This window comes from Aethalodelphis obliquidens, unplaced genomic scaffold, assembly GCF_003676395.1.
Source record: "Aethalodelphis obliquidens isolate GAN/ISIS:26980383/991018 unplaced genomic scaffold, ASM367639v1 scaffold16, whole genome shotgun sequence".
NCBI classification, from domain to species: Eukaryota; Metazoa; Chordata; class Mammalia; order Artiodactyla; family Delphinidae; genus Aethalodelphis; species Aethalodelphis obliquidens.
In genome coordinates, this window is record NW_020837960.1 from 2,050,059 (window position 1) to 2,063,259 (window position 13,201).

Consider the following 13,201-nt stretch of genomic DNA (forward strand, 5'->3'; position numbering starts at 1 on the left):
TAAAAAAAAAAAAAAAAAAAAAAAAAGAGTCTAAAGAAATATTACATTGTAGCATTACCAAAGTGACATTAGTGAGGCATAGAAGTTCATCTAGTTTGGTCATTGTTTGAGTAGCACCTTTTAAGTTTGATACTCGTCTATGTTGCCTTCTTTCTTGGCTCTTTAAGCCCGAGGCCCTTGTCTTTGTTCCAGATATGGTTGCTATGAAGACAGAATTCTTCCCATGACGGCCGTAGTGAAGATGATCCCATCGATTCTTTCCTATGTTCCAAAATTCTCAGTTATTTATTACTATTATTGTTGTTGTTGATTCTTATAGTGAGTATACATTTATTACAAGATAGAGTCAGAATTGTGGTCACTTATATAATATTTTTATTATATATTCATCCTTTTAATTAACATACAGTAAATTTTACTCTTTTTGCTGTGTAGTCCAAGATTCATAAATCTTGTTCTTTTGGTTTTACCTTCATTTTTCGGTTTTACTACCTCGAATGGACCTAGATTTCGCCTTTCAGAAATATTCAGTTATCTGAACATTTTCGACTGATGAACATTTAAAATTAATATTGACATTAATAAATACAAATTTTGAAGTTTTTTATAAGTTAATTTTCATTGTAGAATGCAAAATATTGTCATTTAAAAGAATTAGTGGATAGGAAAATTAAAATCTTTGCTTACTTTCACATCTGGAACAAAAGGAAATTTTACTGAAATGGAACTTGATTGGAGAATGTACATCAAAGGTCCCCAAGAAAAATCAAATGCAGTAAGATAATTGGAAGGTGGATAGAAGATCAAATTCAATTCTGTAACAAATTACTAATGGCTTATTGTGTGCAGAATAGCATGTTAGTTGAATGTGCATGGGAGATAATTTCTGATATTTGGTAAAAAAAAAAAACTGCAGAGAAAGTGAAGGTGATTTCAAAATATTCTCCAACAAAAATGACTTTTATTAATGAAGTAATGACATTTATGTTTATCCCTTAATTAGGTTGTTTACATATTCCTTTGACATATTCACTACCTTACCAATATCACTCATAGAGATTATTTTCTAGATTTACATTTCTGAATTCCAGACGTACATTGTTCTTTACTAGTATTGCCTTACTGAAAGAGTTTTTGCATGAATTTTCAGCTACATTATAAATGAGCTCATAATTTAGGGCGGTGGAAGTGAGAAAACACTTAATGACATTATGTTTTTTAAAAACATTATACACAATAGCTGGTGTTAATTTAAGCCATGTTTTTATTAAAACAACATCAAGATAACATTAAATAAGAGTAAAAAAGGGACAGAGTGCGTCATCTCAGTTTTTAAATGTGATAGCTAGAAACGTGTGTGCAATTTATGTACCTCAAGTGTAAATGTGGTTATTATAGCTAAAATATTAGGGAATGGGAGATTATTTCATTGAAAGAAGTTGAGAAAATTGAGGAAAGCATTGATAATACCTTCTTGCTTTAATTTGTATCCAAGAACACTATGTCTTGAATATTTTTACTCTATGACAATTAATGAACATTGCCTTATTTGCTAATGTTAAGCTGTAGTGAATTTTATTCAGCATAATGGATGGTTTATTAGGTACCAGGTAAATAGGTCCAGGGCAGTAGGTCATAGTATACAGGGAAGGAAGTCTCAAGTAGCTGGAGGCATCGTCACATACGTGGTGAGAAGGGGTTGGAGAGGAAAACTGTGCAAAAAGTCATGGAGAAGAAATAGTCCTAGGTGGTGGTTCGGATGGAGGACTGTATTCATTAGAATATTACCCACCCTCTCTATCACTCTCTCTATCACTGTAGTTTGGTTTTGTTTGTAAAATCTTCTGGATATTTCTTTCACGTTTGTTGGCTTGAGTTTTAAGGGATGTATTTTAGCTTATTACTAACACAGGTGGATTGAACTTAATTGTACTAACACATGAAGCCTATTTGGGGATTTTAATTAAATTTAAATTTTGGACAAAAATTGTTATACTGAAGTTTTCTAGCTTTCTTTTGAGTAAGGAACATTCATCTGATATTGTTTATAATTCACAGTATCACAAACATTCTAAAAACAGTGAACTGTATGTTTTTAAGAACCTTCCAGATAATTTTTTAGAAAATATATCTTTTGGTTTGTATTAATAAAATGAATTAATGGTAGCTCTTTCAGTATGGTACAGTGATAGGTTGATGATCTCTGCTGAGGACTGCTTTTAAGTACATATCACTTCATTTTAATATTCTATTTCTTACTGCCTACTAATTAAGTCAAGATTCTGACTTTTGCAAGAAAATGATCTTTAAAGCACACTGTATTTATAGCTAAAAGATCATAAAAAAATGTAATGTGTTAAAATCATTAGAAGGAAAGTGGCAGTTGTATTTACTCTTACTCACATGTTAAATCTATATGTCAACTGTTGAAACTATACAGTTGTATATTATTGAAGTAGAAATCAAGCTACTGAAATGTTTTGATGTAAAGTTACACTAATAGAGTGTACATTTATTCTTTTCCTTGGTTCTAGGCAACAGTACTTCAAATTAATTGATGAGTGTGTATCCCAGATTGTACTGCATAGAGATGGGATGGATCCAGACTTCACATATCGAAAAAGACTAGACTTAGATTTAAGTCAGTTTGTTGGTGAGTGTTTCTCTGTTATTTAAATGAAAATACCTTATGTCCCTTACCCATGGGTTAGTGCTAGAGTGTTGTTTCTCACAGTGTGGGCTGTAGACTCCAGAGGGTCCTGGATACCTTTTCAGGAGGTCTTAATAGTCAAAACTATTTTCATAACAATACTGAGACAGTTATTTGGCATTTTTACTCTATTGGTATTTTCAGAGCAATATTGGGAAAACTGCTGGTACTTTGTTGTGAATCAAGGCAGTGGCACCAAACAGTATTAGTAGCCATGGGATTCTTTATTCTCAGTAAAGCAAAAGAAATGAAACAAAAAAAGTGCCATTTTTTATTTAAGAATGTCCTTGATAAAGAACTAAAAAAAGTTAATTTTATTAAATATCTACCTTTGCACACACATCATTTCAATATTCTGTGTGAATATATTCAATATTCAATATATTGTGTGTGTGAATCACTTGTGCTGCAAACCAGAGTCCAATTGGAAATACTTGTGTAATCGTCTGAGCTGCCAGCTGAAATGCGTGCTTTTTTTTTTTAACTTTGAAAAAAGGATCATCATACAAATTGTGGCTACTCAGATGTGAGTGTTTGGCACACACTTTCCTAAAAATGAAATAAAATGTGTCTGTAACTTCAATGAAAATGATAGAATATGTTACCAATGATAAAATTGGAATATTCAAGTAAATATTTGAGTTTTGGAAAACTTGTACTTGCTACCATCATCTTGGCAGCTTTGCAGTCCTAAATTTTTTTCTGATGAGATCAGTGGTGGTATTACCCTATCTGTTTATTTTGGTATTGTATGATGAGATGTGTCATCATTTGGAGGATCTGCATGACTCTGCAAACCACTCTTTCCCAAATGACCAGGGCTTGATGTGTCTAAATGATTTAAAAGTAACAGTACAAAATGGTCATTGACATCATACCCGATTCCACATTGTAACTAATGTTTAAGAAGTTACCATATGTCAAATCTTGGTTTAGCATTAAAAAGGAATATCTATTATTTGCATGAAGTTGTTTTTTCTTCATATAATATTTGAGTTCAGGAAGAAGTGTGGAATGTATAGAATGAGAAAGGAGTAGATAATACTAGTGAGAGTGATAAAGTGAATACTTGTTTCTCTCTGCAGGAGAGAAGAAATTAGGAGTTCTTGGGGGTGGGAGGGACATAGAAATGAAGAAAAATATGCTCTAAATATGTAGCAAACTAAAATGTGGAATGATTCTGAATAGTGTCTGAAGAGAAAACTTTTTCTACCTGGACATTAGGAATATTTTTTCTTGAGTAGGTGAGAGGTTTTGACATTGAATTCTTGAGAAGGAAATACTATATAATCTTTGAATACTTCTTGGCTATATAAGTGAAACATGTTAACATAGTTATAATAAGTCCATTGTGTTTATTTATTGTAAACGTTTAGAATAAACTTATAGACACAATGCAGAAGACTTAAGTACGGAAGAGAGTGTCCCTGTATTTACATGCTTAGGTGAGAGAGGACAGTAGGGGAGACAGATATTGGAAAGTATAGGGCACAGATAACTCCATATATTAAAAGAGGGATTCAAGAGATGCTGTCTGTGCAACAGGAATCAGAGGATTAAGTATTAATTTAGTGTTACAGAGCCAGCCAAATGAAAGTAAAATTATCAAAAATTGGGATTAGTTGGGAAACAGTGTTTTCTTATTTCATAGTAGGAAATTATCTATAATGTCCTAAATAGTTAAATCAGAAAGTAATGGTGTACACACTTTATTTTGAGTTAGGAAGCTAACCACCAGAGCTGTAAGAGGAAGCATTTAGGAAGTGGGACTGAGTTTTGGAGGCAATGATTTGGTTGACTTTTGCTTCTTCTAACTTGTTCTGTGGTATATTTTCTTAAACCGTGTTCATTATTACTTTCATTAGAAAAAGAAAGAAGGGATACAGTACATTCATGAGACATCCATAATGAATTCATTCATAATATGAATTACTTCTCCTGCCAAGTATCCCATCATGTGGATACATATCAGAGCTTATTAGTCAATCTATTATTGGTGGACATTTAAGTTATTTGCAGTTTTTTGCTAACATAATATTTTAATGAATATTCTTGCTTAAAGGCGAAGTCCTAGAAATACATTACTGGGTGAAAGAAAATATTAATTTTAAGTTTTAGTACATATTGCATCGTTTCTCATTAGCAACGTTCCTTAATTATACTTCCACTGTTTTTAGGAGAGTAGGGTTCCCTGTGCTATCTCCAATACTTGACATTAGGGGTCATTTAATCTTTGCTTATTTCTCATTAAAACTTTTTATATTTTCATATTACTAGGGAAAATCAAGTATCTGTTCTTATGATTTAGCAATTTTTAATTTTTTTATTCCTAATTTTCTGCTCATTACTATTGCACATTTTCCTAGTTGGTATTGACTATCCTCTTCTCTTTTTTCAAAATATTTATGAATTGAGGATAGCAACCTTTTAGTATTGTATGTTACAGTTGAACTCCCTCCTCCTTTTGCCTAATACAAGGTTAGAATTGTAATTTGGTTTATCTTTCTCCTTATATTTTGTGACCTTGGTATCATGCTTAGAAAATCCTCCATTCCAACATTATATGTTTCACCATTTTGTTGATTTTATTACTGACACTATTTCTAATTTTTCTGTTTTTTTTCTTTTTAAACTTTTAAAGTAACAATGAATTTAATAAAAATTTTGTCATTGCAATTTTAGATGTTTGCATGTATCAGGTGAAACTAGAAGAGTTTGAAGAGAAAGCATCAGAACTTAACAAGAAAGTAAGTAATTTGACTAACTCTGCAAGACTATATGGGGGCTCCTGCAGCTCTGCTTCTGCCTCATGGACTCTGTGCCTTCTTCTCACTTCCTTCTTTACCTCCTTCAGGTATTTGCACAAATGCCATTCTCTGAGGAGGACTTCCTGGACCATTATATTTAAACATTTAAACTCCCCACTCCCAACTCTGACCCTCCCTGTGCTTCTTTTCTTGTTTTTCTACTGTTGTATTTATCACCATCTGATATGTTGCACAATTTAGGTATCTGTGTGTGTATATGTGAATGTCTTGTTTATTTCTCCCTCTGGAATAAACTTTATGAGGGATTTGTGTTTGCTTTATTCACTATCCTGGCACCTAGAACAATTCCTGGACTGAGAACTAAAACATATTCTTTGAATGAGTTGAATGAATAAATGATTGACAATGTATAGAGTCAGCATTTTAAGATTGGAGTATTTCTCAAGACATCATATAAATTCAGGCCCTTAAGATTTAAATTATGTCTAAAAATTTTAAGAGAAAAAGTTTAACTTGCTTTCTGTTTTGATTAAAGTTACTTCATTAGACTAAGAGGAACCACATAAACTTATCATTTTCATAGATAAAAAATATTGAATGTCAGCAGTTTCATTTGTTTCTGGCCAATAGTACTGCTGACCATCTAGCCATTCCCCACTTTTCTTTACGGTACTGTTTTGTGCTTTTATCTCTACTTAATGGGTATCTATTGGACTTTTTCTGTTTTTAAAATTTTACTTTTAAATTTTATTATTTTTTGTTGTTGTTGGATTCTTTACATTTTAAGTAGTCATTCTGATTTGAATTCTTAGGGCTGGTTCCTCACATTCAAAGAATCATGGTAATTACTGCTACCACCACCTCAATGAACACATACAAAAGGAACATTTACACTGAGTTAGGCACTATTCCAGAGAGTCTACATTTTTGATGTGTCAGGCCCTAAATGAATCTTGAGAGAATTGTACATTTTTTATAGACTTTTAAGATAAAACATAACTTGCAAATGGTAGACACTTTCATAAGTTATTTGTAACTTATGAAGAACTTTGTAAGTATCCTGTCCAAGAAGTCCAAAGTTTCATCAAATACTTAGTGAGAGGATATTATCTCCCAGGCCTTTGGCTGTAGGCTTGGATTACAGCTGTGGATATATCACCATTGCTGCGAAGCAACTTAGTTTACAGGGGGAAACAAATTATTAGATCCTTTAAATTAAGTGTCATAAGTGTTCCAGTTGATAAATGTTTGTGTTGTATGGTGACCTTTCACCCCACTGACTCTGTATTCCAAGCTCAGTAAATACTTCAATTCATCGTGGGAAAGTAGTAGCAAACTTTCAAGTGTTTGATTTGAATGCATCCCAGATAGTTTAAATTTCCTTTTTTTAAAAACATCTTTATGGAGTATAATTGCTTTACAATGGTGTGTTAGTTTCTGCTTTATAACAAAGTGAATCAGCTATACATATACATATATCCCCATATCTCCTGCCTCTTGTGTCTCCCTCCCACCCTCCCTATCCCACCCCTCTAGGTGGTCACAAAGCACCGAGCTGATCTCCCTGTGCTATGCGGCTGCTTCCCACTAGCTATCTATTTTACATTTGGTAGTATATGTAAGTCCATGCCAATCTCTCACTTCATCCCAGCTTACCCTTCCCCCTCCCCATGTCCTCAAGTCCATTCTCTAGTAAGTCTGTGTCTTTATTCCCATCTTGCCCCTAGGTTCTTCATGACCATTATTATTTTTTTTTAGATTCCATATATATGTGTTAGCATATGGTATTTGTTTTTCTCTTTCTGACTTCACTCTGTATGACAGAATATAGGTTCATCCACCTCACTACAAATAACTCAATTTCGTTTCTTTTTATGGATGAGTAATATTCCACCGTATATATGTGCCACATCTTCTTTATCCATTCATCTGTCGATGGACACTTAGGTTGCTTCCATGTCCTGGCTATTGTAAATAGAGCTGCAGTGAACACTCTGGTACATGACTCTTTTTGAATTATGGTTTTCTCAGGGTATATGCCCAGGAGTGGGATTGCTGGGTCACATGGTAGTTCTATTTTTAGTGTTTTAGGAATCTCCATGCTGTTCTCCATAGTGGCTGTATCAATTTACATTTCCACCAACAGTGCAACAGGGTTCCCTTTTCTCCACACCACCTCCAGCATTTATTGTTTGTAGATTTTCTGATGATGGCCATTCTGACCAGTGTGAGGTGATACCTCATGGTAGTTCTGATTTGCATTTCTCTAATGATTAGTGATGTTGAGCATTCTTTCACGTGTTTGTTGGCAATCTATATATCTTTTTTGGAGAAATGTCTATTTAGGTCTTCTGACCATTTTTGGATTGGGTTGTTCATTTTTTTGATATTGAGCTCCATGAGCTGTTTGTATATTTTGGAAATTTATCCTTTGCCAGTTGCTTCATTTGCAAATATTTTCTCCCATTCTGAGGGTTGTCTTTTTGTCTTGTTTATGGTTTCCTTTGCTGTGCAAAAGCTTTTAAGTTGCATTAGGTCCCATTTGTTTATTTTTGTTTGTATTTCCATTTCTGTAGGAGGTGCATCAAAAAGGATCTTGCTGTGATTTCTGTCATAGAGTGTTCTGCCTATGTTTTCCTCTAAGAGTTTTATAGTGTTTGGCCTTACATTTAGGTCTTGAATCAATTTTGAGTTTATTTTTGTGTATGGTGTTAGGGAGTGTTCTAATTTCATTCTTTTACATGTAGCTGTCCAGTTTTCCCAGCACCACTTATTGAAGAGGCTGTCTTTTCTCCATTGTATATTCTTGCCTCCTTTATCAAAAATAAGGTGACCATATGTACGGGAGGTTATGTCTGGGCTTTCTATCCTGTTGCATTGATCTATATTTCTGTTTTTCTGCCAATACCATACTGTCTTGATTACTGTAGCTTTGAGTATAGTCTGAAGTCAGGAAGCCTGATTCCTCCAGCTCCGTTTTTCTTTCTCAAGGTTGCTTTGGCTATTCGGGGACTTTTGTGTTTCCATATAAATTGTGAAATTTTTTGTTGGTAGTATCATCATTTTGACAATGTTGCTTCTTCCAATCCAAGAACATAGTATATCTCTCCATTTGTTTGTATCATCTTTAATTTCTTTCATCAGTGTCTTATAGTTTTCTGCATAGAGGTCTTTTGTCTCCTTAGGTAGGTTTATTCCTAGGTATTTTATTCTTTTTGTTGCAGTGGTAAATGGGATTGTTTCCTTAATTTCACTAACTGATTTTTCGTTGTAGGTGTATAGGAATGCCAGAGATTTTGTGCATTAATTTTGTATCCTGCAACATTACCAAATTCATTGATTAGTTCTAGTAGTTTTCTGGTGGCATCTTTAGGATTCTCTATGTATAGTATCACGTCATCTGAAACAGTGACAGTTTTACTTCTTCTTTTCCAATTCGTATTCCTTTTATTTATTTTTCTTCTCTGCTTGCTGTGGCTAGGACTTCCAAAACTATGTTAAATAAGAGTGGCGAGAGTGAACATCCTTGTCTCGTTCCTGATCTTAGTGGAAATACTTTCAGTTTTTCACAATTGAGTATGCTACTTGCGGTGGGTTTGTCATATATGGTGTTTATTATGTTGAGGTAGGTTCCCTCTGTGCCTACTTTCCGGAGAGTTTTTATCATAAATCGGTGTTGAATTTTGTCAAAAGCTTTGTCTGTATCTGTTGCGATGATCATATGGTTTTCCTCCTTCAGTTTGTTAATATGGTTTATCACATTGATTGATTTGCGTATATTGAAGAATTCTTGCATTCCTGGGATAAACGCCACTTGATCATGGTGTATGATCCTTTTAACATCCTGTTGAATTCTGTTTGCTAGTATTTTGTTGAGGATTTTTACATCTATGTTCATCAGTGATACTGGCCTGTAGTTTTCTTTCTTTGTGACATCTTTGTCTGGTTTTGGTGTCAGGGTGATGGTGGCCTAGTAGAATGAGTTTGGGAGTGTTCCTCCCTCTGCTATATTTTGGAGGAGTTTTAGAAGGATAGGTGTTAGCTCTCTAAATTCTTGATAGAATTCACCTGTGAAGCCCTCTGGTTGTGGGCTTTTGTTTGTTGGAGGATTTTTTATCACAGTCTCAATTTCAGTGCTTGTGACTGGTGTGTTTATATTTTCTATTTCTTCCTGGTTCAGTCTCGGAAGTTTGTACTTTTCTAAGAATTTGTCCATTTCTTCCAGGTTGTCCATTTTATCGGCATATAGCTGCTTGTAGTAATCTCTCATGATCCTTTGTATTTCTGCATTGTGAGTTGTTACTTCTCCTTTTTTCTTTCTAATTCTATTGACTTGAGTCTTATCCCTTTTTTTCTTGATGAGTCTGGCTAATGGTTTATCAATTTTGTTTATCTTCTTAAGGAACCAGCTTTTAGTTTTATTGATCTTTTCTATTGTTTCTTTCATTTCTTTTTCGTTTATTTCTGATCTGATCCTTATGATTTCTTTCCTTCTGCTAACTTTGAGGGTTTTTTGTTCTTCTTTCTCTAATTGCTTTAGGGGTAAGTTTAGGTTGTTTAATTGAGATAGTTCTTGTTTCTTGAGGTAGAATTGTATTGCTATAAACTTTCCTCTCAGAACTGCTTTTGCTGCATCCCACAGGTGTTGGGTTGGCGTGTTTTCATTTTCCTTTGTTTCTAGGTATTTTTGATTTCCTTTCTGATTTCTTCAGTGATCTCTTGTTTATTATTAAGGAGTGTATTGTTTAGCCTCCATGTGTTTGTATTTTTACAGATTTTTTCCTGTAATTGATATGTAGTCTCATAGCGTTGTGATCGGAAAAGATGTTTGATGCGGTTTCAATTTTCTTAAATTTACCAAGGCTTGATTTGTGACCCAGGGTATGATCTATCCTGGAAAATGTTCCATGAGCACTTGAGAAGAATGTGCATTGTGTTGTTTTTGGATGGAATGTCCTATAAATATCAATTAAGTCCATCTTGTTTAATGTATCATATAAAGCTTGCGTTTCATTATTTAGTTTCATTTTGGATGATCTATCCATTGGTGAAAGTGGGGAAATTTTCAACTTCCCTACTATGAGTGTGTTACTGTCCATTTCTCCTTTTATGGCTGTTAGCATTTTCCTTATGTATTGAGGTGCTCTCATGTTGGGTGCATAAATATTTACAATTGTTATATCTTCTTCTTGGATTGATCCCTTAATCATTATGTAATGTCCTTCTTTGTCTTTTATAATAGTCTTTATTTTAAAGTCCGTTTGTCTGATATGAAAATTGGTACTCCAGCTTTCTTTTGATTTCCATTTGCATGGAGTATCTTTTCCATCCCCTCACTTTCAGTCTTTATGTGTCCCTAGGTCTGAAGTGGGTCTCTTTTAGACAGCATCTATACGGGTCTTGTTTTGTATCCATTCAGCCAGTCTGTGTTTTGGTTGGAGCATTTAATCCATTTACATTTAAGGTAATTATCAATATGCATGTTCCTATTACCATTTTATTAATTGAATTGGGTTTGTTATTGTAGGTCTTTTCCTTCTCTTGTGTTTCCTGCCTAGAGAAGTTCCTTTAGCATTTGTTGTGAAGCTGGTTTGGTGGTGCTGAATTCTCTTAGCCTTTGCTTATCTATAAAGGTTTTAATTTCTGCATCGAATCTGATTCAGATCTTTGCTGGGTAGAGTAATCTTGGTTTTAGGTTTTTCCCTTTCATCACTTTAAATGTGTCCTGCCACTCCCTCCTGGCTTGCAGAGTTTCTGCTGAGAGATCAGCTATTAACCTTATGGGCATTCCCTTGTGTGTTATTTGTTGTTTTTCCCTTGCTGCTTTTAATATTTGTTCTTTGTATTTAATAGTTGATAGTTTAGTATGTGTCTTGGCATGTTTCTCCTTGGATTTATCCTGTATGGGACTCTCTGTGCTTCCTGGACTATTTCCTTTCCCCTATTAGTGAAATTTTCAACTATAATCTCTTCAAATATTTTCTCAGACCCTTTCTTTTTCTTTTCTTCTTCTTGGACCCATATAATTCGAACATTGGTCCATTTAATGTTGTCCCAGAGGTCTCTGAGGTTGTCCTCAATTCTCTTCATTCTTTTTTCTTCTTTCTGTTCTTCAGTAGTTATTTCCACTATTTTGTATTCCAGGTCACTTCTGCATTCTTCTGCCTCAGTTATTCTGCTATTGCTTCCTTCTAGAGAATTTTTAATTTCATTTATTGAGTTGTTCATCGTTGTTTGTTTGCTCTTTAGTTCTTCTTGGTCCTTGTTAAACATTTCTTGTATTTTCTCCATTGTATTTCCAAGATTTTGGATTATCTTTACTGTCATTACTCTGAATTCTTTTTCGGGTAGAGTGCCTATTTCCTCTTCATTTGTATGGCCTGATGGATTTTTACCTTGCTCCTTCATCTGCTGTGTGTTTCTCTGTCTTCTTATTTTGCTAAATTTACTGTGTTTGGGGTCTCCTTTTTGCAGGCTGCAGGTTCGTAGTTCCCGTTGTTTTTGGTTCCTGCCCCCAGTGGCTAAGGTTGTTTCAGTGGGTTGTGTAGGCTTCCTGGTGGAGGGGACTACTGCCTGTTTTCTGGTGGATGAGGCTGGATCTTGTCTTTCTGTCTTGCAGGACTGCCTCTGGTGGTGTGTTTTGGGGTGTCTGTGACCTTATTATGATTTTAGGCAGCTTCTCTGCTAATGAGTGGGGTTGTGTTCCTGTCTTGCTAGTTGTTTGGCATAGGGTGTCCACTACTGTAGCTTGCTGGTTGTTGACTGGACCTGGGTTTTAACGTTCAGATGGAGATCTCCAGGAGAGCTTTCGCTGTTTGATATTACATGGAGATGGGAGTTCTCTGGTGGACCGATGTCCTGAACTCGGCTTTCCCATTTTAGAGGCGCAGGCCTGACACCTGGCTGGAGCACCAAGACCCTGTCATCCACACGGCTCAGAAGCAAAGGGAGAAAAATAGAGAAAAATCAAATCAAATCAAATCAAATAATTTAAAAAAATGATTAAAAATAAAAAAAGTTAAAAAGTAATAGAAAGAAGAAAGAAAGAAGAGAGTAACCAAACCAAAAAACAAATCCACCAATGATAACAAGCGCTAAAAGCTATACTTAAAAAAAAAAAAATGGACAGACAGAACTCTAGTAGAAATGGTAAAAGCAAAGCTATACAGACAAAATCCCACAAAGAAGCATACACATACACACTAAAAATAAGAGAAAAACGAAAAAAAATATATATATCTATATATTAGAAAAAGAAAAAAAAGGAGGAAGAGTGAAACCAAATCAATAAACAAATCTACCAATGATAATAAACTCTAAATACTAAACTAAGATAAACGTAAAACCAGGAACAAATTAGCTGCAGAAAGCAAACCCCAAGTCTACATTTGCTCCCAAAGTTCACTGCCTCAATTTTGGGATGACTCGTTGTCTATTCAGGTATTCCACAGATGCAGCCTACATCAAGTTGATTGTGGAGATATAATCTGCTGCTCCTGAGGCTGCTGGGAGAAATTTCCCTTTCTGTTCGTTGTTTGCACAGCTCCTGGGGTTCAGTTTTGGATTAGCTCCGCCTCTGCGTGTAGGTCACCCTCTGGCGTCAGTTCTTCGCTCAGACAGGAAAGGTTAAAGTAGCAGCTGATTCGTGGGCTCTCGCTCACTCAGGCCGGGAGGAGGGAGGGGTACGGAATGCGGGCAGAGCCTGCAGCTGCAGAGGGCTGGG

At 34.9% G+C, this 13,201-nt stretch overlaps 1 protein-coding gene across 2 annotated transcripts in view; it reads left to right on the forward strand.

Moving 5' to 3' along the window:
- Nucleotides 1–13,201, forward strand: part of DIAPH3 (diaphanous related formin 3) — a 546,908-nt gene that overhangs the window by 182,904 nt on the left and 350,803 nt on the right. For both annotated transcript variants that reach the window (XM_027116137.1, XM_027116138.1), the window contains 2 exons: nt 2,535–2,653; nt 5,393–5,457. In XM_027116137.1, the coding sequence (XP_026971938.1) occupies nt 2,535–2,653; nt 5,393–5,457 (184 nt within the window). The remainder of the gene's footprint in view (nt 1–2,534; nt 2,654–5,392; nt 5,458–13,201) is intronic.